The sequence below is a fragment of the Gobio gobio genome (assembly GCF_949357685.1).
Source record: "Gobio gobio genome assembly, chromosome: 14".
Classification (NCBI taxonomy): domain Eukaryota; kingdom Metazoa; phylum Chordata; class Actinopteri; order Cypriniformes; family Gobionidae; genus Gobio; species Gobio gobio.
In genome coordinates, this window is record NC_137107.1 from 25,004,030 (window position 1) to 25,031,147 (window position 27,118).

The window sequence follows — 27,118 nt, forward strand, 5'->3', positions numbered from 1 at the left end:
GTGTTTAACTTTTCAATGAATTCCTATGAAAGTTTAGCTTCCACATGCGATCCGATAACGCGCCAGACTGGACACGCGCCGAGAATGACAGCCGTGCTTACCTCAGCTCTGCTCAGCTCGTGATGAATGAAATTCTCGTGATGAATGAAATCTGACTCCTGCTGCGTCTGTAACGTGACTTTCGTTCGGCTTACTCACACTTTATTGAAAAGACACGTTCAGTTTTTAATTGTAGTGTCTGTTCTCTAACTAAACGATTATATACTATGAATATTGTTGTGGGCGGTACCGTGGTGGGCAAGTGATAACCAACAGCCGTGCCTTTGGGAGTGGCCTCGTAGGGCAGCGAAGCAAGTGCATTCTGGGAGTTGTTGTCTTTCATCCACATCCGTTGTCTCATGTGGTTGAAAGACAACAACTCCCAGAATGCACTTGCTTCGCTGCCCTACGAGGCCACTCTCAAAGCCACGGCTACTGGTTATATCACTTGCCCACCATGACACCGCCCCACCGTCGTTTTGATATTCATAGAAATAAAATAATTTCGTTCCGTTAGAGAACAGACACTACAATTAAAAACTGAATGTGTCTTTTCAATAAAGTGTGAGTGAGCCGAACGAAAGTCATGGCACAGACGCAGCAGTGTCAGATTTCATTCATCATGAGAGCGAAGAGCTGAGCAGAGCTGAGGTAAGCGCGGCAGTCATTCTCGGCGCGTGTCCAGGCTGGCGCGTTATCAGATAATGCCTATGGAAGCTTAACTTTCATAGGAATTCATTGTAAAGTTGAAACACTCACTTTGCTCCGTACCGCTCCGTTATTAATGAGAGGCGAGTCGAGAGGCAGCGGCCGTGCGCATTTACATTCTGTGAGTGAGATCCCTCCGCTGGGGCCGAGTTGATAAGATGCAGAACTAGCTCCTTCTGATGGCTGTAGTCTATAGCCTCTGGCCAAAAATTCCTCCGATGATGTAAAATGATGATATTTGCGTCATCTGAGGATTTTTTCCAGAAATAAAATGCATAACTCTCTCATCTCAGGGGGATAGGAGGGGGCAAAGTACGAGAATTTGAATATACTACCGGGTTTCTACTGATACAAAGCTTAATGCTAAATCGCTGAAGTTACCCTTTAATTGCATCTTTAACAGTTTAGTGCAAACAAGCTATAACTATAACAAAAACTGAATTAGCTTGTTCTGATACACATACATACATACATGTGCTAAAGTTGAGTAGCAAATATGGCCGAGTTTAAAGAGCTCTCACAAAATCTATAGAGGACCAATTGTTTTATTGCATTAGAAAGTCTATTTCTACAAGATTTCTGAAACACTAAAAGATCCGAGACACAGCTGGCAGCCTTATTCAGAAGTTTAAAATCTGTTGTACCAGAAAACCTTTGAGAGTGTTGAAGAAAAAGCACAATATCATTAAGGGGAATAAAAAAAATGTAATAATCCAAAATCCCTCAATTTACTGCCAAAGACTTGCAAGATGACCTGATGAAAGCAGGGGAAAAAACATTTCAATGCAGGGTATGAGAAGAACACTAGACAAGCATGGCCTACATGTTGGGACAGCTTGGCGAATGCCACTCTTGACCAAGAAGAACATAAAAGGCTAACTTGAATATGCTAAATATGTTGAAATGGCGTGGTGTGACCAAATTGGAACTTTTTGGACCCATGGATCAGCAGTATGTATGTGCAAAAAAGGCAAAGCTTATGAGCAGAGGAACACCATCTCCAGTCAAACATAGAGGTGCTCCAGTCTTGTTATGGGGGTGCTTTGCTGTTGCAGGAAGTGAAAATCGTGACTGTATGAAGCACATAATGAATTCTCAATTTTGGCAAAGATGGTGATGGCTTCGGTGTAGAGACTGAAGCTTGATGATCAATGGACTTTCCTGCAGGACAGCCATCCCAAAGTATACATCCAAATCTACTTACACTTGGTTAAGGGATCAGGGATATAATGTTCTTGAGCGTCCTGTAAGTTCTTCAGATTTAAATCTTTGGTGGAATTTGATGAAAGCAGTGGTAACGGGAAAACCAAAGATTATCAGTGATCTGGAAGCTTTTTTAAGCAAGGAATAGGCAGTAGAAAGGTGACAGAAGCTTCTGCACTTACAGGCAGCGTTTATTGGAGTTTATAAAGAATAAAATATTCTGCACTTGACTTTTGGGCGTTGAATAATTTTAGCAATGTTTAGAGCAAATTAAAAAAATAGAATTTTTCACCAACTTTGTTCTCAGAATCACTCAAATATGTATTAATAAACTTTCTATAATAGTTTACTGAATTGTTTTCATAGTGTTATTAGAAGCAAAATGTCTTGCAGGTCAAAGGTGTTGAATTATTTTGATTGCAACTGTATAATCTCAGGAGTTACAACTCATTTTCACCTTTTGTGTGTTATGGTGTTATGGTTATTTTTATATATATTAAATAAGGTGTTTATAATCTTTCCATTAAATAAGTGCATTCTGTCTCTGCTTTCATTGCACATGGAGTTCTGAGAGGTTTGCGACTGAGTTGTGAATTGAAGGTGGGGGATTCTGGAGCACGCACAGAGCCCTGGTGGGAATGCACTGATTTGTTTATCGAAGCTGCCAACAAAAATAGGACACCCTGGATCTAGAAGTTGAATAAGTTATATGGCTTCAGTTCTACAGCAAAGCAGCAGATCCTCAAAAGCTGTTTACAGTTACCCATTCCTAGATATTCAAGTTATAAAGCTTAATCTGACCCATCTTTTCACTTTTTAGCAAGTGTTTCCTTGATTCCATCGCAAAACATTTTTATTTTTGTAACTGAATGTGAGGCAGATTTTTTCATCTGAACTTGCAGCTAAATACAAGTGACAGAACTGACAGCTGCAGTGCTTGCTCTTGCAAAGAATCAGTGAGCCAGGTAAGTTTATAAAAAACCTTTTTATCTAAGGTGAACCTTAAAGGTGTTACATTGCCTCCAATACAAAATTCATGAGTTCACACTTACATATAATTTATGGAGAGTACATTTATATGCGTATTTGGCGTGCTGGCTGGGGGGAGGGCTTCGGGCTCGGAATTTGGCCCAAACCCAGAGTACAATACCCCTACCGTGTATGTACGTGGTTAGAACTAAAAGTGTGGAGAAGGGGTGGTGGAGGGTTGCTGATGAACTGTCAATGAACGGAGGTAAGACTGCTGCGTATATACTGTATATAGCTCTTATTGTTGATTAGCTGAGTGCTCTCCACTTGTGTCAATTATCTGAACGTGCTCCTCCCGAACTTTGTTAATAAAACATCATATAATGAGTGAACACTACAAAATTGATATCATCCAATAAATAATACACACAGTTTTCACCCCCACCCCTTTTTTCCCGTTTAGACAAGAAAATGCACTATATAAATGGTTGTAATTCAAGAATGCTTTGGAATATAGACATAAGGCTGGAATTGTTCTAAAGAAGACATTTGGCAGATAATTGTGGAAGTCAAATACATTTTGTAATTGAAATAGAAAAACAAGAAATTTATGAAAATGTAAAAATATTATATTTTATATAAAATATATATTTTACCAAACATGTTTTGCTCTAAAACTGCAAGACATTCAAAGCCAATATTATGAACAAGTTGTGTTCCAACTTTTAGGTTGATATCTCAAGAAATGAGCTTTCAGTGAGATTTTGTTTGGGCGCAGTACCAAGCTTTGACATCCAAGACATCCAAGCTCCATTACTGACCTTATAACCATATATTTCCATAATTGTCATACAATCTATGAAGTAGGCATCCTATTCAGAAGTAGTATGGGAAGTTTGGCAGAATTTGATATGAATTCAACCTCTTACAAAAAGAAGAGGTTATAGCTGCGCGTTATAGCTCGCCACCACAACACAAATGGCGAATTTGTTGTTTTGTCCTTTATATTTAAAACATTTTCAGACCTTTTTTTCTCTTGGCATTTTCTACCAATCTTTCATGATTTTTCCTGTTCATCGCTATTTCAAAATAAAGGTCTGAACACACCTTATGAGTATGAAAATATTCTTGTTGCAAATTGATATATTACTGCTCCACTGTAACAGTCCGGTGACACTTAACAGGTTAAGGTTTCCTTAAACTTTTTCCCAATGATGTTTCCCAGTCTAAATATCGATACCACAAGGGTAATCAAATTAAATAATGACTAACGCAAGTATAGCCCAAATAGATATAGTTTGAAATAGATAGCCACGCCTCCAACTCACGCCATTGGTTGAACCAGTGTTACTGGGATATTCAAACAAAAAGCAGTGTTTTGATACCGCCACAAATACACAGTGTTTACACTTGATGGAAGCAACCTACACCTAGATAGTTGTCTATTAAACCTGAAATTTGAATGTTGTAAAATCAAAAATTGCACACTGCTCCTTTAACTAATTGAAAAACACCTGAGATGTCACATTAGTAAAATTGGTAAAGTACAGTCTTTAATTCTCCTTTACATTCAGCATTTTCCAAGTTTCAAAAACCAATTTGAGGGAAACTGGACGCCTGCAACTTCATAAAAACCTCTCAGAGGGAAGTCCAGTCCCCCGCCGAATGTCTCACACTGCGAGTAATTCACTGCCAGGTTTCTGCAATTACATGAAATTGCTAATATTTCAGCGCTAGACTGTTAGCCTGACTGCAGGGTATGCGTCTTCATTTGATTTCCATCCGCACTGTCAACTTAAAAAGTCATTTAGATTTGATTAACCAAGGTAATATGGTAATCCAGAGAAGTTTTCCGATAAAACACCAATGTTCAGGTGAAGTAAGTTTTGCTAATTTGTTTGCTTCCTTTGTGATTAGATATCAGAAAATGCCCACAGAAAAAAAAGTTGATATTTTCATATTTATTCTTTCAAATGTCGTGTAGCTTATTTATGGTTATGGCTGAGAGCCCAGAGTGTTATTATTTGTCCACACCATAAAATGAATTTCATTTGCAGCTTTGGAAAGCAACCCATAAAAAATGTATTCCAGGTCCTGTGGTTTCAATTAAATATACCCGGCTTTTTCAGATTGCTTTTTTATACTGTAAGTAGCATTGTCGCTATTAACAGACCCCACCGTAATGCTAACAGGACTTATTTAGTATTTAGATCCTATTTGGTTGTTCTCACATCCCCAGCCTTATTTTAATTTCTCTCCAGCATGTTATATTTACTGTTCCTATTTGAAATGTGCAGGATGTTCTTGGCTTATCAAGTCTCAAAGTCTACTTCCACACTGTGGGAAAATAAGTGTAAATCCTGTGTGGTTTATCCTGTGTAATGTAGGAGGTTAATACACCCTGGTACCCGTGGAATGATTTTGTGGGAGAGAAGCAAATATTGTGTTGCAAACATGTGAGTGGCTGCAACGAATGCTAAGTAGACTGCGTCAGTTTCTTCTTTGCAGATTTTGCATTGTGACTGCTAGATGTAATGTGTCTGCTCAGGTTTTTTTTGCATTTCGTAGTATTGTTATCGTGCAGATGAGTGTGTTGAAATATTCAGGCCAACAGGAAGTTAAATCTGATACTGTAAACTACTTTTGTATGGTTTTATTTCCCTGCACCATTCAAACTTGGTTAGACTTTAATTTAGTTTCTGTAGGAGTGCTGCAAGGTATTTGATTTGAAGCATCTAGGTTTGGCCGAGCGCGTAGATTTAATGAACCACAATGATGGGTGTTCACATTTACCTTGATGAGCCCAGTACCCAGACTGACAGGCAAACTTATCCGAAAGGTTAATCACTCGCCAAACATTAAAGATGAGTGTGTGTTTCATATTACATGCTGTATATTTGAACTGACTTGATTTTACATTTGTGTTAGGAAATAGGAAATTAATGCTATAGACTCTGGGCTATGCAACATTGAAGTTATAATTAAATATACATCATACATCAGTCACAAAGGTTCGTTTCTGATGTATTTTTAATTTCATCAAGTAATTATTCAAAACTGTCTATTGCAGCCAAACACCTAGCGAGAGAAAAAAAGTGCAAATCAGTTGAACCAAATCCATAGAAAAAAAGGGATGGATGTAACAAAAATGTTCTAGTTGTCCCAAAAGTGGCAGCTGGTTTGTTTTTGGCATACTGTTCACATTCACTGAGGAAAGATCCATTTATCTTTTATTATTTTCTTTATTTTCCCCTTAATTACTTTCCATTCTATTTTGGAAGCATTTTATACCACGTTAAAGGGATTTTCACCCCAAAAAAATGTTCATTGCTTACTCAGCCTCAAGTTGTTTCAAACCTGTATGAGTTCAAACAGTTGACGGTAGACATTGATTTCTATAGTATATACTATAGTATATATTTTTTTAATAGTAAAAATATATACTACGGAAGTCAATGGTTACCATCAACTGTCTGGTTATCAACATTCTTTAAATTTTCTTAAATTCCTTTGTGTTCAACGGAAGAAAGAAACTCATACAGGTTTGGAACAACATGAGGGTGAGGCTAAATGATGACAACATTTTCATTTTTGGGTAAACTATCCCTTTAAAAAGTAATATGTTGTTAGAAAAACATTCATTTCTGGAATAAAATATTGATGTACAGTAAATATTTACAATTCAAATTGTTAATCAGATTCAAGGACTAGATCTATGTTGTTATCTATATCAGCACTGGGTCTGTTCCTAGATATGGTCATGGAAAACCTGGTAGCAATATGACGCAATAGTTCCGCCTTCTAAAGTAAAAAAGCCAATCACTGATTGGTAAAGTCACTGCAGCTGCCGTTAGAAGCTCCGGTTCCCATAGAAACACGACTGCACATGCGAATTGTCTCCTCTAGCCTGAATGTTTTTCTTTTTTAATGCTATTTGATCATAAGAAACAACATTTATGTGTTGTATTTCATGTTAGACTTTGTTGCTGATTTGAAATATGTTATTTAATTGTGAGTTTGGCCAGCAGTTTTTGAGATTCCAGGATCCCCCCATTCAACTAGATAGGACTTGGTCTTGTATGCCCAAAATAGCTGCCCGGAGGCGTAGCAAATATGGCCGCTCAGTGAACAGACTTTCCATGAAAGGAAATTTGATTGGATTGAAATCTGGTGACTGTTGAGGCCAGTATAGTGAACTCATTGTCATGTTCAAGAGATGATTTGAGCTTTGTGACATGGTGCGTTATCCTGCTGGAAGTTGCCATCAGAAGATGGGTACGCTGTGGCCATATAATAATAATAATAATTAATTACATTTATATAGCGCTTTTCTAGGCACTCACTCAAAGTGCTTTTACATAGAAGGGGGAATCTCCTCAACCACCACCAATGTGCAGCATCCACCTGGATGATGCGACGGCAGCCATATTGCTCCAGAAACGCCCACCACACACCAGCTGATTGGTGGAGAGGAGACTGAGGGCTGATACCAATCGTATATTGATATGGGGATGATTAGGAGGCCATGATGGACAGGGGCCAATGGGCACATTTTTTTGGCCAGGATGCCGGGGTTACACCCCTACTCTTTATCGAAGGACATCCTGGGATTTTTAATGACCACAGAGAGTCAGGGCCTCGGTTTAACGTCTCATCCGAAGGACGGTGCTTGTTACAGTATAGTGTCCCCATCACTATACTGGGGCGTTAGGACCCACACAGACCACAGGGTGAGCACCCCCTGTTGGCCTCACTAACACCTCTACCAGCAGCTACCTAGTTTTCCCAATTTGGTCTCCCATCCAGGTACTAACCAGGCTCAGCCCTGCTTATATAAGCGATGGACATGGTCAGCAACAATACTCAGGTAATCTGTGGCATATAAACAATGCTCAATATGTACTGAGGGACACAAAGTGTGCCAAGAAAATATCCCTCACACCATTACAGCACCAGAAGCCTGAACCCTTGATGGGCAGGACGGATCCATGCTTTCATGTTGTTTACGCCAAATTCTGACCTTACCATCTGAATGTCACAGCAGAAATCCAGACTCATCATACCAGGCAGCATTTTCCCAGTCTTCTATAGTCCAATTTTGTTGCTCCCGTATGAATTGCAGCCTCAGATTCCTGTTCTTAGCGACTGGAGTGGCACCCGGCATGTTCTTCTGCTGCTTTAGGTTCATCTACTTCAAGGTTTGACATGTGCGTTCAGATATGCTCTTCTGCAAACCTTGGTTGTAACAAGTGGTTATTTTAAATAGGCTACTGTTGCCTTTCTATCAGCTTGAGCCAGTCTGTCCATTATCCTCTAGCCTCTGGCATCAACAAGGCATTTTTGTCCACAAAACTGCCGCTCATTGGATATTTTCTCTTTTTCGGACCATTCTCTGTAAACCCTGGAGATGGTTGTGCGTGAAGATTGAGGTAAATCAGCAGTTTCTGAAATACTCAGCCAATCTGGCACCAACAACCATGCCACGTTCAAAGTCACTTAAATCACATTTCTACCCTATTCTGATGCTCATCTCTACATGCCTAAATGCATTGAGTTTCTGGTGTGTGATTGGCTGATTAGATATTTGTGTTAATGAGCAGTTGAACAGGTGAATAAGTGGCTGGTGAGTGTATAACAGTTTTGCTCCGGTATGCTTAAATAATTTTATCAGCAGGTTTTTTTTTTTTTTTTTTTTTAAAAAGTCATTATGTATAGTTTACATAGACCTTGCAGAATCTGCAAAATGTTAATTCTTACAAAAAATAAGAGGCATCATAAATTGCATGTTTTTTTTAATGTAGTACTGTCCTGAATAAGCTATTTTATATAGCATGTTTATATAGTCCACAAGACAACATAATAGCTGAATTTACACAAATTAACTAGTTCAAAAGTTTACATACCCTCGATTCTTAATACTGAGGGTTGTTACCTGGATGATCAATGACTGTTTGTATGTTTTGAACTGCCTGCAGTTCTTCAGAAAAATCGTTTACTAACCCTTTCCAACAGTGACTATGATATTAAGATCCAAAGGACTCATATACAACTTTTACAGAAGGTGCAAACATTCATTGATGCTCAAGAAGCTTTTGATCATCCAGGAAACGATACACAGTCCAGTCAAGCATGTAAACTCTTTGTGTAAATTCAGTTATTATTTTGTCTTGTGGTATGTATGCAAAAAGCTTATGCTAAATAAAAACAAGAAAGAAAGAGAAAGAGTTAACAACATGCCGATTGTACGAAGCGTGTTTCTGAAAAAACTTAGTAGACAAAGTAGGACCTTTATACAGTGCATGTCATTGTAAAGACTATATGTCTACTATCATTTTCATCTGTGTTAAATTCAACATGGCGTACCTTTTGAAGGCATCTCAGTCACAGCTTTTGTACCTTTTTTCTGAGAGCACAGCATATAGCACATCTTCAGAAAGCTCATATCTTAACATTATGATTACACAAACGTGATGGAATAAATGAATTCTTTTGAAGTATGTAGTAGTCTACCTCTACTAGCACAAAGACAATGAAAAACGAGCAGTTTCTTTCATTATTATTCTGCGCTATACCCTTGCTGCTGTAATGCTCATTAACACAGTACTGCAGAATCACTTGATAACTTGGTATAATTAATTCAAGAAATGTGAAATCATGCACAAATATCTTGTGTCGTGTTCTTCATCTCCTGGCCACTTTCGTGTGTCTATAGACGGCTGATTTTGAATCCCAGAACTGTGAGGAATCTCTGGTCCAGAAGGACTGAACCTGTTCACACATGATCCAGTGGACATGATTCCAATATCTCTCCTTCTGTGGGCATCTGGGAACACAGCAAATAACTACACTGCTCCTAACTCACTTCCCTTTAGCCTCCATACACACAGCTTATCTAATCAAAGCATCTCACAGGAGCCTTCACTGAAATCCAATCCCAATGCTTTATTGTTTGCCTTGTTGAAAAGAAGAAACATGTAAAACCTGTTTCAAAGCTGCATGAAAAGAGCAAGAATAAATCATTTTTGCTCAACTGTTCATTGGGGAGGTGATGTAGCCGTGAACAGTTTCATTCATTTATTTTTGTTATTATGTGTTTGCTTTTTATCCCACAGGGTTTAGAGTTGTGATATTGCCATAGGAAAACTGTGTGTAATATTTATTGATCTGAGAATATAAATATTACATTGTATCACCAGTAGGTGGTGAAAAGGGACTGTCTCGGAGTCATTGAATCATTCATTTATTCAGAAATATTGGTGTCATTTAGAATTAAACAAGTGATGGCCTTTATGAACGAGTCATTAAATCATTCAGCACAACTGATTTGTGCAAAACATTATTCCTTCAAATTAATAAATATTTGTATGAAGTTTTGGCACACCAGTAATATTTATCTTTTCCAGTGACAAGTGATGTTTAGTCATTACTATAATGTTTTTTCTTTAAGTCAGGCACACTACCTTAAAATTATGTAGTTCCTTTAATTTTTTGTTTTTATTGTTTTCCATACATATTTACTTATTTTGATTCACATAGTTTTTGTTTATTTCATTTTGAAATAGACTGAAACAAATAACATTTTGTCAGAACCTTTTTCAGAATCGTTATTCTAATGTAATCTAAAGTGTGCACAATTATTAGGCGAGTTGTGTTTTTGAGGATTCATTTTATCATTGAACAACTACAGTGCTTTTGGTCAATCCAAAATGTTAATAAACCTCAAACCGTAATGTTTAAGGAAGTAAAATTGGGGTTTTGGCTTTCTTAGAAGAATATCTATGTGTGTACAATTATTGGGCAACTGTTAGTGTGCAGAATTATTAAGCAACAAATTGAAAAATGAAACCATCTCACTTGTTTATTTTCATCTGTTAAAGTGAGAATGATAAACAAACAACTCAATTTCCAAATATACATTTCTGACAACAGCAACAAAAATCAGTGACCAGTATCTCTTTTCAATAGCAGTCATAAGCCTTCCAAATCCATGGAGTCTGACAGTTTCTTGATCTGTTGACTATCAACTTTTTGTGCAGCAGCAATAACAGCCTCCCAGACACTGTTCAGAGGGGTGTACTGTTTTCCTTCACCGTAAATCTCCCATTTAAGAAGGGCCCACAAGTTCTCAATAGGGTTTAGATCAGGTGAGGAAGGGGGCCATGTCATTATTCTTTAAGGCCTTTACTGGCTAGCCACACAGTAGAGTACTTTGACGCATGCAATTTGTTTTTTTATTGCATACAAATCATGGTGTTCTTGAAAGATGCAGACTTTTTCCTGTACCATTGTCTTCTAAACACTAGCAGTAGGTTTGGGAGTTGATTTTGAGTCCATCTTCAACCCAAAAAGGTCTAACTAGCTCATCTTTATTTATACCAGCCCATACCAGTACCCCACCTCCACCTTGCTGGCATCTGAATCGAAGTGGAGCGCTGTTCCCGTTACTGATCCAGCCACGGGCCCATCCATCTGGTCCGTCAAGAGTCACTCTCATCTCATCAGTCCATAAAACCTTTGAAAAATCTGTCTTCAGATATTTCTTGGCCCAGTCTTGACGTTTCAACTTGTGTGTCTTGCTCAGTGGTGGTTGGGTTACATCCTCCCTTACCCTGGCCATGTCTCTGAGCACTGAACACCTTGTACTTCTGGGCACTCCAGTCCAGGTAGATTGCAGTTCTAGAATATGACAGCACTGGAGGATAATGGGTTCCGGGTAGCTTCACGTTTGATTCTTCTAAAATCTTTGGTAGTTAATTTGCTTTTTTTTTTTTCTCAACACGTTTCTTGCGACCCTGTTGACTCTTTGCAACAAAACATTTGATGGCTCTGTGATCACGCCCCAATATCTTAGCAATTTCAAACTTGCTGCATCCCTATGAAAGACCTTTTCCAATTTTTGACTTTACAGAGTCAGTTAAATCTCCTTTTTTTCTGAATGGTCTGTGGCTATGCAGCCCCATACGCAACAAACTGCGATGCACTGTGTATTCTGACACCTTTCTATCAGAACCAGCATTAACTTATTGAGCAACAGTTTGATCAGACCACACGGGCCAGCCTTCGCTCCCCACGTGCATCTATGAGCCTTGGCCACCCATGACCCTGTCGCCGGTTTACCACTGTAATCAACTTTGAGGACAAAATGTTCAAATGTAATGTTCAAAAATGTTCCTAATATATCCCACCCACTAACCGGTGCTGTGATGAAGAGATAATCAGTGTTATTTACTTCACCTCATAATGTTATGCCTGGTCGATGTGTGTGTGTGTGTGTATAATATATATATATATATATATATATATATATATATATACACATATATATATATATATACACATATATATATATATATACACATATATATATATATATACACATATATATATATATACAGTGAGGAAAATAAGTATTTGAACACCCTGCTATTTTGCAAGTTCTCCCACTTAGAAATCATGGAGGGGTCTGAAATTGTCATCGTAGGTGCATGTCCACTGTGAGAGACATACTCTATTAAAAAAAAAATCCAGAAATCACAATGTATGATTTTTTTACTATTTATTTGTATGATACAGCTGCAAATAAGTATTTGAACACCTGTCTATCAGCTAGAATTCTGACTCTCAAAGACCTGTTAGTCTGCCTTTAAAATGTCCACCTCCACTCCATTTATTATCCTAAATTAGATGCACCTGTTTGAGGTCGTTAGCTGCATAAAGACACCTGTCCACCCCATACAATCAGTAAGAATCCAACTACTAACATGGCCAAGACCAAAGAGCTGTCCAAAGACACTAGAGACAAAATTGTACACCTCCACAAGGCTAGAAAGGGCTACGGGGAAATTGCCAAGCAGCTTGGTGAAAAAAAGGTCCACTGTTGGAGCAATCATTAGAAAATGGAAGAAGCTAAACATGACTGTCAATCTCCCTCGGACTGGGGCTCCATGCAAGATCTCACCTCGTGGGGTCTCAATGATCCTAAGAAAGGTGAGAAATCAGCCCAGAACTACACGGGAGGAGCTGGTCAATGACCTGAAAAGAGCTGGGACCACCGTTTCCAAGGTTACTGTTGGTAATACACTAAGACGTCATGGTTTGAAATCATGCATGGCATGGAAGGTTCCCCTGCTTAAACCAGCACATGTCCATGCCCGTCTTAAGTTTGCCAATTACCATTTGGATGATTCAAAGGAGTCATGGGAGAAAGTCATGTGGTCAGATGAGACCAAAATAGAACGTTTTGGTCATAATTCCGCTAAACGTGTTTGGAGGAAGAAGAATGATGAGTACCATCCCAAGAACACCATCCCTACTGTGAAGCATGGGGGTGGTAGCATCATGCTTTGGGGTGTTTTTCTGCACATGGGACAGGGCGACTGCACTGTATTAAGGAGAGGATGACCGGTGCCATGTATTGCGAGATTTTGGGGAACAATCTCTTTCCCTCAGTTAGAGTATTAAAGATGGGTCGAGGCTTGGTCTTCCAACATGACAATGACCCGAAGCACACAGCCAGGATAACCAAGGAGTGGCTCTGTAAGAAGCAAATCAAGGTTCTGGCGTGGCCTAGCCAGTCTCCAGACCTAAACCCAATAGAGAATCTTTGGAGGGAGCTCAAACTCCGTGTTTCTCAGTGACAGGCCAGAAACCTGACTGATCTAGAGAAGATCTGTGTGGAGGAGTGGGCCAAAATCCCTCCTGCAGTGTGTGCAAACCTGGTGAAAAACTACAGGAAACGTTTGACCTCTGTAATTGCAAATATATATATAAATGCAGATGATTTGCTTTGAGGGTTAGTATTAGTGTGTGGGTTATATCATATATATCTTGCTGCATATACAAACAATGTGTCCAACGTGTCCTTTCAAATAACTAAACGTGTGTATATTAGATGATTATTGTATTTTATATAACATATTTTTATATATTCATATGTACAATTTTTAAATAAAAAAACATATTTTCACTATATAGAAATGTGTCTAATCAAGGCTAATACCTCCTTCAAAACACCATGATTCTTCCCTGTGAGAATTATAGCCTAAAAAAGGCAAAAGCCCTTCAATATATCCTGTCCAAAATTCCTGTTACATATAGTAAGGATTATAAAAGTTGTTTTGTGATTGGTTTTAAATGGCACACGGCTCAGGAACTGGTTTTATCTTGCTCAATACACAGGCCAAGTCTTTTTAGTTGCAGGAAGTAACTGAAGCAGGAAAATTGAATTTTTGCCTCCAAGACTTTTTTCCCCAAAGACGGTGTGTGTGGACAGTTCATTCAGTGTGTTTATAGAATTAAACACTGTTTACAAATGCTTAACCTATCAGGAACTTAATGCACCAGACCTTGCTTGTTCCACTACACTAAAGCAAGACAAAGAGCCATTTCAGGATAATACGGATATTTTGAGTGCACAGTAATGGCTTAAATGTACCATATCTGAATCCTCTTTTCATGAGCAAATGTTTATTTGCAAAAAAAAAAAAAAAAAAAAGGATTCCTTTCTTTCATCTATAGAAAATGGTACAAATGGTTATATGTGATAATTTTCAAGGGCAGATAAATGAGTATAGGTCATAACCCATGTAAGGCGTATATAGGCAGACAACATTATCAGAGGCCTATGTGAAGTGATATTGATTCGTTTAGCACAGCCTTAAAATGATATAGAGTGGAATTAGGTTCCAACATTTAGAAAATAACCAGGCCGATAAATTCTTATTCCTTCAGAGTGAGGAAATCAATTCTGTTTTGGAGACTTTATACACTTTCTGATTGCATCATGATAGCACTGGTTAAGTTTCACCTCTGCTGTGAAGCGCCAGTCTAAACGTCCCATAAAAAATCGTCCTTGGGCCACGGAAGTCACATGGGTTGTCTAGATCACTATATGGTTTATGAAGTGAAGTAGGCTGACAACCCAACTGCCACTGGTGAGTATATTGAGAACATCCCCAGTCATAAATATTCCTTAACAGCCATGAAACAGTATTTTCCATTATTTTTATTAAATATATATATTTAAATTGCTTTGACACTGGAATTATTGAGCTGTTTTTTTCACAGAATAATATGAGATGAGTCAGTATCCGTCTCTCAGCGAAACTGCGCCTGTCACAAATGTCAGAACACATTGTAGTTTTGTTCCTGATACTTTCATCTGAGTGGATTAATGTGAGAAATATTCCACATGTGTGTCATATCATGGAGTTATGGATGAAAAAAAATCAGGCATTCTAGATAAACTAAAAATGTTCCATTCAGGTAGTGGGTCTTCAATTGAATTATATGGCGCTTAAATCAGAGAGGTCAGACTATCATTATTATAATTTGATTTAAAATGTTGCAGTTCTGAATTAAGTTACTGGCAAACAGCTTTAATTGACTTAATAGCCAATACCAAATTTGACTTGCATTTAGCTCTTGGTGAGTGTTAATTTTGGACCCTGCTGACAACAGACACTTTATCTCCAATTAAACAAATAAGCCTGATTGATCCCATGTGTTTTAGCGTTTCATTATTACCATTCCTCATATTTTAGCAGTTCAAGCAGTTGTTGTGATGCATGGCGGCCCAAACTCAACAAGTTAGTTAGCAGCTTTCATGAGCAGGTGTTCAGCACTCTGTAACCCACATCCCGCCTAGGGGACCACTCGCCAGAACACTTAATTACATTCCCCACACCTCCTCTGTTTGCTCATTTAGACGACCATAAGCGCCAGCAATGACAGGTGGCTCCACTTTGGCATCCTGATGTTTAGGTGAGATTTGAGAAAAAAGAGCAGTCGTTTAGCAAACCATTAATCAGTTGGGAGGGAGTTCAAGAAAACCCTAGTATTCATTATACCAATGGTGACCAAATACCTGTCCTTGAAGCAGATGCAGAGCGTAACAAATGGAGAGCACCTGACATAACTTCATACTGTAGCAGAGCTTTTAAATATGTTATTTAGAACCAGCATAAAGTGACCCTTATTTGAACACTTTAGCCCCTCTTAAAAATGAATGTCATTCCATTAGATAAAATATGTAGCACAAGCACTTTTTTTTTGCTAATGTCCTGCTTTAAAAAATTCCTAGGAGTATTTTGGGGCAAATATTATTCAAATCTTAACATCTTGATAACATTTTACTGTAATGTTTTATTGGTTGATATCAGCATACTACTGTAGTTAAAACAATTAACATTTTTACATTATACATTATTGATACATACTGATATATAATTAAAAATCTGTTAACATTAGGTGCAATACACTGTGAACTAACATGAACAAACAATTAATATTTGCATTTTTTATTGCTTGCATTAACAAAGGTTAGCAAATCCTGTAAACAAAATATATGTTGCTTTTTGTTGGTTCACGTTAGTTAATGCATTACCTTAATGAGCAAATGTTACAAGTGTTACCAACATTTACTTTTATATTATTTTTATATACATTATATGGCAATGCTTTATTGTACAGTGTCCTTGTTACATATGTTACATGTACTTACTGTAGTAATAACAGTAAAATGTGCATAATTACGGGCAACTAACCCTAAACCAAACCCTGGTAAGTATTTGTTGCCAATTAAAATGGTTACACTCTATTTTAAGGTGTTTTTGTTACACTATAATTAATTTATACATTTAAGTACTGACTGATATTGAGTAACAGCATGTACTTACTATAGGGTTAGGGCAGGATTAAGGTTTGGTTTGAGGGTTAGTTGCATGTAATTATGCATAATGTATAGTTATTACTCTAGTAACTACATGCAACATATGTAACAATGACACTGTAAAATAAAATGTTACCATTAAAAGTACTCAGTTCTTAAATGTATAATTACACTGTAATGGTGTGTGCACACCAAACACGAATTTAAGTAGATTGCGTGCAAAGTCAATGCAAAGACGCGAATACACGCAAATTCGCACCGGGCGACCCAAATGACGCGAAGAGGGTGACGCCATATTCGCCTCAATCGCATCCTCTGTGCAAGTTGAAAAATATCAACTTGAGCGGAAAATTTGCATGACGCTTTGTTGCGCAAGCCAATCATTGAAAAGCTTATTCTCAAGTAGCGCTGGAAGCGGCTGTCATCCAGGCGCAGTTCCTGGAGAAGATGGTGAAATTCACAGAGTTGTGTGTGCCTCTGGATGGTGCTGTGAACCAAGACACGTCTGCGTATCTGGGACTTCAACAACAGATACAGAGCAGCAATAGTTGTTAAAAAATGGCAGAAAGAAATGTTGTTGATAATGTTTGTCAAAGCACCCCTCACGCGCAAAAAAAGTTTTCCCGAGAGTAATGTGATGCAAATATTCGCTTCGCTTTTGGTGTGCAAACACCATAACACGGACACCTTAAAATAGCGTTATCATATTTATAAATATACTATAAATATACTTTTTAATATTTATTACATTTGTTTAAAAAGTGCCATTTAACATTAAATATGAAGTATATTAATTGTATACTTTACATTAAAAGTACATTGTACTTTGCTTGACAAAATAAAAATAACATTGCATCTAGAGTGCAACAAAAAATAACATCAAACACAAAATACTATTAAAGACACACAATAAGAATAAGTCAGCATAGTCCAGGATGAAGTCCAGAAAGAAACATGCCTCAACAGTGGATACACAAGGAAAAATTGTGGAATGCCATCGCAATGCAGCATCCGGTCCATACGCGTCAGAACGAACCAACAACTCACAAAAATGTATTGCCATTGAATCCAAGAACATCCATTTCATGTGATGTATGTAGTTGGCGAAGATGTGTCAGTCTGAAGCCCTGACCAATGGGATGAATGGAAATGGGCATCCAGTGTTTGGATACTGGTTCTCAGACCTAATGGAACAGGTCAATGGAGTTCACCTGTGGTTAATCTGCTAAGATACCTTTTGTTTCTTTTTTTTAAGTAGTTAAAATGCCTCAGAAAATTGAAGTTTGATCTAAAAAATTATTTTTTTTTTGTCTCTGTGAACCTAAAAAAATTATCTGCATTGTTCATTAAGTATAGCTGGACTTTATTCACCCAGTTTATTATTGTGTTGTTGTGCTTCAGCAGTGAGGCAGCTCACATTACAACCCCTCGTTTTACCCTGGCAAATCGGTCAACGCAGTTGCCCAGGTTCATTCTCAAGGGCTGTTTCAGCGCGGATAGCTTGGCAGTTTAAAGCATGTCGGGCACCCGTCCTGCCCTGCGGTGGTTTCTTACCAAGCTGACGCAGCACAGCACTGGCTCCATTTCAGACCCTCATTTCTATACAGCTGCTGTGATTCAATGCCATGTCCGTTCGTGGTGAAATATTAGCGCCCAAGTATGCAGTGAAGAAAAAGAGCAACAAGAGGGCAAGAAGTTGGTGAAGTTCACACTGAAATGGGCCCTGTTTTTCAAGGCCAGTGGACATTTCAGCTCCAAATTGGCGCAGGATGCTTGTGTCTGAAATGGCAGACCTGAATATGATGTTTGTCACTAAGGAAACAATGCAACTGAGCATTTAAGGCACATCTGAACAGATGGCAACCTATTAAAGACAGAGATGCTTTTATCTCATATGAGGCAGTACACAGGGTTGCGATGTGAGATGGTTCTTTAGCATCCATCTTGCCTCACACATTCACATTGCTGCATCCCTCCTGCTGTGCCTCTCCACATCTTCACTTTCATTCTTACTTTCCTTTGTCTCATGCAACATCTTTGAACGTTTAGCTCATGTTTAATGTCTTTCTTCATTTGGCAGCTGGGACCACGTATATTTTTGGGAGAGGAGGAGCACTCATCACGTACACCTGGGCCCCCAATGATCGGCCAAGCACCCGGGCGGACCGTTTGGCCGTGGGCTTCAGCACCCAGCAGAGTGACGCCGTCCTGGTGCAGGTGGAGAGCAGCCAGGGCCTCGGAGACTACCTGCAGTTGCACATTGTGAGTATCACAGCTCAGTTTGAAGCTCTGATAGGCTTCTTAATTTGGTTATTTATTGTCCTACAGTCCACTACAGGCTCTATATTAACTCACAGGTGGCTCTAATGTCTTTTTTATTGCACTGTTCATTTTTTCAGCTCAGTTTGGCTGTATTAATATCTGAAAGGTTTATGACATTTTTTAAGGGAACTGTAGGACTGTCAGTTAGACATGTTTAGTGTGGTGTAAAACATATATAGTATGATAAAATAATAAATATTGTTTAATATTATTAATAAGGTACAATATTTTAGAATAATATCAATTATTTTTTTAAGTAGCAAATAGTTTAGTGTGATTGATAATAAAAAATAGTGATAAAAATAAAATCTATAGGGTACAACGGGGCACTTTTCACTACTCCCATTGTGTATGATTGCAGAAAACAATTTATATGTTTTTATTGAACATTGATTGAGTAACAGATTTTGTGTGAAAATCAATCATAAAAGTGATTTGTGTGTTTAAAAATCGTATATAAATGTATGAGGTGGAAAGGTGGGCACCTTGGGTAAAAGGCTCATCAACACGGGGCAAAAGGCACAAAGTATTGATACAAATACTTATTATGTAGGTAAAATAATATGTTTTGAATAAAACTGAAAATCATTAACAAAAAGAACTTTGTCTCAAAATATATTCAATAATTTTAGCGATTCTCATTTGCTACTTAAATGTACAACATTTAAAAAAAAAAAAACAGAAAATATTAGATCACATTATCACAGAATCAATGCTTTCCGTGATTGCATCAAGGATCAGACAAATTTCCACATGCATCATCAAAAGCGAATGTTTTGGAAAGTGTTGCAGCAAGATTTTGTGACATCTAGTAGTTTAGAGGAAAATAAAATGAAATGCCCCGTTGTACCCTATTGTTTATAACTATATACTTCAATGTACAATATTTTATGATAATAATAATAATACCTAAAAACGTAAATAAAACTAATGAAAAATAATATAATTTATTGTTGATTTGGTCGCTTAAGTGGGAAAAGGGCAACTTTTTGGGTGTCAGATGTCCATTTACTGTAGACATTGATACAGAGCTGAAAATTTTATGCCATGCATTTATGCTATGTTGTAATAACCATAAATACTAGATGAAAGCCACTGGCCATTCTACTTGGAGCTGCTCTCATCCTTTGATTCAGAATTATGCATTTTTATTGCAACACTAATTGGAGCTAAATGAATTTTTTTGTAATCTGAATAATCAGAAGACAAAACCATTATACAACAAGTAACAAGTCATTATCCATATGGCTTATTAATAAAGTTATAGTTCATTTAGTGGGACATAAGATTATATGTACTAGCTGCTTTAGCGATATTGTATGTATTTAGTTAATTTTTTATTTAGATTATTGCATTATTAAGACATTAACAATAGTGATAGGAATTACAAAATAACTGCTTAACTACATTTTAGTGTTTACACATGACATTGCAGCAGTCAGGTGGTACACGTAATGTTTTACTGTAATTACAATTGTTCTACAGGGATGTGAATGCTTTTAAAATACCAGAATCTCGTAATTACGATAATTCCGACCAGGCCCGGCGCTATAAGGGGGCAAAAGTTCTGCTTCTCACATTCAAGTCACTTCACAATCTCCCTCCTCCATACCTTACTGATCTTCTTCATATTTATACCCCTTCACACGAACTTTCTTGATTTTCACTCTCACTTTCTATTGTGTCACCATGTATATGCTTAACTACCATGGGAGCTAAAACTTTTAGCCATTTGGCCCCTCGCCTATGGAACTCTCTCCCTTTATTACAATTATTAATAAGAGGGGGCATTGCCCCTTTAGATATGAATTGTGCCCCCTCAGTTTCAATTTGTCCTTCCACCCTCCATTCCGAAACGCGATCGACTTTAACTTGTTGATGCGTACGATCACACCAGTGTGATTAGAGCGTTCAGTGTGTCACATGATCAACTGCTAAATTCAAATGAGCTTTCACGCTTTGGCTGGTGCTGAGCCAGAGATGGACGAGCTCAGTGAACTATTCAGTGATTTCAAATGCATAATGTTAATTTTAGGTTTCAGACATTTGAATAAACATTTAAATAAATAAAAAATGTGTGTATATATATATAGTTACACACGGATGTCTATGGAAGCAGCAATAATGATCCTTTCAGTCATAATATGACAACATGTTTGAAATTTTTCCTGATGAAAATCTGACAGATACGATTCCTGAATTGGGCACAAACTAACATGTTAACATCACGCATTATAGCTCAACTAAAAAGATTATTATAAACGTGTTTTTTTTTTAAAAACACATTCACTTGCACATATTTGACAATCTGAGTACATCAGATAGCTCATGATATATTTAACAAGTTTGTGAATATTTTGAATAAAAAAGGAAAAATCCCATCCCCACCCCATCCCCGCGGAACATGATGACCCCCTCCATAATTATGTTTGCCCCCATAGTTCATGCGTCCTGGCGTTGGCTCTGATTCTGACACGGTGTGAACGCACCTTCATTCTTCTGTGATTAAACTGTGGTATGTATTTTGTCTGGAGGCTTTTGTGTGAGCAATGCTACTGACGTAGTCTTTGCCATTTCCATTCACTCAGTTCGGGAACTGCTGACAGGGAAACTGATGCAAATTGACTTGGATAAAAATCTTAAGTTGAATCATTTCGGAGAACGCTTCAGGGGCTCCAGACATATGAAGCCATATTCATGGATCAAATGATGAATAGAATCTATGTCCTTACATTAAATTCTCCTTGATAAGATCCAAGCACACCCCTTTACCAACCCAGGCAGATAGGAGAAAATTACCCCAAAAAATGATGGAATCATTAATCGCTGAACAGTTTATAAAGAAAACAACATACCCCTTCATATTAATTTAGCCTGTTAAAATAACATAGGGCTGAGATAGTATGACGGTAGATCAAGCTTGTAAATGCCTCGTTGACCTCTTGGCTTATTACTTGCAATTATATTTCGAGGGAGTAAAAAAAAAAAGATGCATTTTAATAAGGTTCCTCCGAATGAATAATTAATTCAGCGTGAACTGTCGACTTTCACACTGTGAGCCTCCATGGCAGCACAGCCATAAACAGTCTGAGAGCAGCTGCTCTGCCAGACACAGACTGGGGCTTGTTTTCAGAAACTTCTTCCTCTCGTCACAGGCACAAAGCACAAGAGCCTCCCATTCTGTGGGCTGAAGGATGGATCTGTGGAGGATTTTTTTTTACATCTTTTCTGATGGCTTTTTCTCTGTGTTGGTATGTATCAGAATGCTGATTCCCAACATAGGGGACAAATGTACCCCAACAGTGATTTTGAGATTTGTATATGAAACGGTGTCAACATGAACGTGAACAAACATGAACGACGCTCGGGACAATTGACGAGCCAATGCTGCATTGTCACGAAAATTTAAGCCATGCCGATTTAAATTTTCAAGCAACAGACATAATGCTAAAGGGAACTTAATGCATTACTCGCATGCCCAGAAAGTAGCGTCTCAGAGAGCGCACAAATACTAATTCTTTTTCACGTCATCTTGCGCATGAACGGAAATGCAAACAAATTTAATGTAAAAAAAAGCCTGTCTCGGCGAGTAAACACAGTCAGTTATGTCTTAACTAAACGTAAACAGTTGAGAAAGAAAACGCATGTGTACAGTATCAGTATATTTGATCTGTGCATTCGGTCTTAAAGTGACAGTAGCCTAATATACCTGCTGCTGTTTGTGTTTTTAATGTTTTTAAAAAACACTCACTGAATCCATTTTGTAACATATATGTAACCCCTCCTGCTCGAACCGTCCAAGCGGGACTCGAACCCTGGTCTGCTGGCATGAGAGTCAGACACTCTAACAAGGACGCTAAAGGCTACAATCTCTAGCGTCTGTCGCTAGAGCTTCTCTTGAGATCATAGGAGTGAGGTTTACTCGCACAGCAACCACTAGCTGGCCTCCATTAAATTTTTTACATATCAAGGCAGCTTAGTATTTTCATGTGCAAAGATGAATGTATACTGTTTAAAATAATAATAAATAATAAGTGACCACTTATTGTAGACAAAATAATTAATTACAAAATTATTAAAAAAATATATTCATTGATTGATTAGTAATGTAATGTACATTAATAATGTAAATTACATTTTTTGTCTTTTTCCCCCTGAAATTTTCGTCTGACCCCCTTATCATTTATATTATTAGTTTATTGTTTATGCTGATAAAGGCTATCAGCATATTTGAGCCTTTCTGATGGGGCTCTGGTGGCATGTTTGACAAAATGTTGGGGAACACTGAATCAAAAAGCCTCTGTCCTCAGTAAACTGGTCCAGGCGATGGCATCAACCTTGATTACAGCACTCCATGATTTGGCTTGTGTCGTAAATAATATTTGGTTGTATATAAAAACGAGTCTGTAAACTTTATGGTAGACATAAATGGCGAGTTATGAAGGAGAGGCGTGGCAAATAGCATGCAAGGTTTCACGCTGCTCTCAAGACAACTCGGCTTACGCCTCAAAATTTGTCCTTCATGTAGCAGGATTTACTTGAGCTTGTAAATTACAACCAAGGACAGATAATCCAATTGGTCGTGAGCATGACAGATGTATGGAATGACTGACTACGGTGGGCGTAGCAGAGCCCGGCGGCCCTTATGCGGCTGACTTCAGGGTTTTCCCTCTCCTTCTCTCTTACGACTCATCCCCCTCTCTATCTCTCTCTCTCTCTGATGATGTTGCTTGGGTTTGTAGCATCGTTTATTCACCCACGGAGTCTGAGGTTAGATGATAGCTGAGCAGAAACAGCTCAGGCTGATGAATGAGACAGAGCCAGGGGTTGTTACGGCTTGTAATGAATAGCAACTCATTTTGTATTCCGGGTGGGTGTGTATCGATCTGAACCAAGGTTCTGGCCTCCTCCATTTTGCTGGCATCATGCATTGTGGGTGCCCCAGGGTTCACCTGCCCACCTGTCAGGGGCACAGAGTGATGGATTAATAGAGCTTTATGGTCTTGGTGGCCATGTTAACCGAACACCTTGGACCCCTGGAGAGAGGGCTTGAATCGGAGTGTGGGTGCCACCCAGACTGTGACCCATTGGTCATGATATCAGCACGGCTGGGTATGTGAACTTGTGACCCTGGTGCCCTCTGCCAGCTGGCCCAGACATCAAAAAGGGAACGCAGACAGGATGGCAGATGCTTGAGTGGCCATTTGTGGTTGTACTTACCAATGTGTTTCTGTTTGTTTACACTGGTACATGATTACAATACAGAAACGGTGAGATTCTGCTTAACTTCCTGTGATTCGGCCGCTGGTGTAGGGATGACATCAAAACCCGGAGGACTAATTCGCCACTGGTTCCCTCAAGATTTTCCTGTGAGGTTTTATAATGTGTTTTTGAGTTAAATCAAATAAAGCCTGTGATAAGCACAACTTGACAATACGTTGACATTTTGTTCTACAAAGTAAACTGCACACATCCTAAACTTTCTCATACACTTAATTATTAAAAACATACATTTTCAAAAATAAACAACTGCTTCAAAATTCACTTTTCGTATGGGTGTGTAATTTACATTGAAGAACAAAACGTCATAGTATCATCAAGTTATGTTTACAACAGGCTTAAATTGAAAAACCCCATTATAAAACCCCATAGGAAAATCTTGATGGAACCAGGGGCGTATTAGTCTTTGGGTTTTGTCGTCATCCCTGGCCAGTTATTGTGTGAATGTTTTTTTGTTTTTTTTGCACCATCAACAGTTCCAAAATGAACACACAGCAAACTGAACTATTGCTCATAAAAAAACGCACAGCAGCGATGTTTTGTTCCTGAGCACTAAACAGTTGTATGACACTAAACACTAAACTCACTCATAAAGACACTAACTTTTTAAGTTCCTGAATGAATATGTGTGTTTGAATAAATCACCTGCATTAATTATTCAATGACTCACTGTTTAAAACAGTGACTGCATCCGAATATGACTTACTACCCAGATGACTCACTATTTCCGGCAAGATTCTGAAGTGCGCATCTGGTGCACACTTTACTATCCCATGAGGCCACGTGAGAGGGTCACGTGTGTTTGAATAAATCAGTTAAATGATTCAATCACTCACTCATAAATACAATTTTCAATACTTGTTTCATTCCTGAATGATTCAGTGGGTTTGAAAAAAAATCAGTTGAATGAATGATTCAATGACTCGTTCATAAACACCATCACTTTGTTGCCACCTACTGGCATAAAGATGTAACCTACAGAAAAAGGGATTGGCCAGTAATGGCCAGATTGACAATCCTTCTGAAATCAACACTAACAAGTGGAGTGACAGAAAAAGTCCCAGTACTGTTGAACTGTTATATCACCACTCTTGAGACAACACTCAGACCGGAACTTGCTGTTGTATAACAGGACAAAAGCTTAAAGAGATGTTTCAGACAATTCGATTTGCATCATTTAAAGCTACAAAATGTCTCTGGAAATGTAAAACGGAGGAACTGGAGCGCCTCTCACTACAATTAGCTGCTCCCACCGTGTGTTTGACTAATAGGCAGATTAAATTGGCCTTTGTCAATCACAGCCCACTGTAAGTCTCCTTCATTAAGCAACTTTAGAAAGCACCCTGTGGCAAAGGCCATCTCTATGGAAGGGAGTAGAGCACAAAAGAACAGTTTAACACCAGACCCATTTTGCTGGCACATTTTATATTCATTGCTCAAGGGAAATGAGTTATTCAGTTAATTAATTTAGAATTTGATCTCACCAAATTAAAAACATAGAAACATTTTAGAAATTAAATATAAGTGTTCTTTATTCAAAGATCAGTTTCTGTATACTGCGCCAACCCAAATATATACAGGTGGTCGGCGATTCCCAAGAAGAGCTACTAGGAAATCAACCATAAAACTACACAATAGTTAGTTCAGGCCCTCAAATCTGATTGGCTGAGAGGCCTTCCAGAAGTGCTGATAACTTTTAGAGTGTGAATCTCTCATGTGTCTCTGTACGCTTTAAATGGGCAGCATTTCTCCCAGTCAGCAGCAATGGGAGAGGAGAAAAGCCATTATTATTTTCAGAATTGTCACAGAATGTTGTTTTAAGAGTTTTCCGGCGAGAATGTAGCAGTTTATTTCTAAAGATAGTGCCTATATTGGTCCTGGAACAGCCTTATCTCGGCAAGTTCTTCTGACATATACTTCTCGAGATACCGTATATTTATAAAAATTTATATTTTGCTTATATTTATATGTATATATCCAGAGACATTTTTCAAAATTATATATATTTCTTAAACTGTATCAGCTTGTAGGGAAGATTTTTGCTGAGATTGTTTTTCACCTACAGTATTGAATGTGTTTAGGTTAAAAGTAAATCATTGTAATAATATTAATGATAATGCTAAATGATATGCAGAAAAACACATTTGTAGTCATACTGCACTGCGGGGGCTGTGGTGGTATTCAAGTCAAAAAGTTGCTGGGAAACACTGCCCTGTGGTACAGTATTTTTCATGGGCACATTTTGGCTGGGCTCAGTGCAGCAGCTCTAGCTCTGTCACTGCACCATCCATCTCGCATTTGACTGGTCGAGGTGCACTTTGGCTATGGAACAGATGCCAGGGGCGGCAGCACACCTCAGGGAAATCATTCTTTTTAGTGGTGTGTATCCCCTAGACAGATGTGCCGTGATTAAAAAAAGGAGGCAAAATCTGTCAAAAGGCAGTGTGTGGCGTAATAATTAAAGGTGCAATTGTTGTGAAAAGAGTTGAGTTATTCAGCAAATTTTCTTCATCGTCTTGCTCACTGAACTGTGGACACATACACACTGCAAAGTTTTGGGAGTGACAGCCGCACAATCTGTGTGTCCTGCCAAAAACAGTAAAAAAATATGGACGTAGTGTCCGTGACGTCACCCATAGGTTTCTGAAGAGAGTTTTTGAAGCCTCAAAGTCGGCTGTTGCCATCTTGGCAGCGCGTCACTCTCGGCTAATTGAAAATGTGCAAAGAGGCGTGACGTGGCTGGGGCTGAGGTGACGTGATGACTAACAGACAGCAGACAAATGGCAATCCACCTGTCACTCAAAGTGGCCACGCCATTAATTATGCAGAACACAATGTGTACCAGGCTGTAAACATGTTTTTTTTTCTGCTGTAAAGTTGGACATTTTAACATGGGGCTCAATGAGATTCTGTTCTCTTTTGGAGCCT

General features: G+C 38.3%; 1 protein-coding gene across 2 annotated transcripts in view; it reads left to right on the forward strand.

Annotated features, from left to right (window-relative positions):
- Positions 1 to 27,118, forward strand: part of nrxn2a (neurexin 2a) — a gene marked incomplete at its 5' end in the record, with an annotated part of 403,284 nt that overhangs the window by 331,364 nt on the left and 44,802 nt on the right. For both annotated transcript variants that reach the window (XM_079834263.1, XM_079834264.1), the window contains one exon: positions 18,669 to 18,850. In XM_079834263.1, coding sequence (XP_079690389.1) covers positions 18,669 to 18,850 — 182 coding nt within the window. The remainder of the gene's footprint in view (positions 1 to 18,668; positions 18,851 to 27,118) is intronic.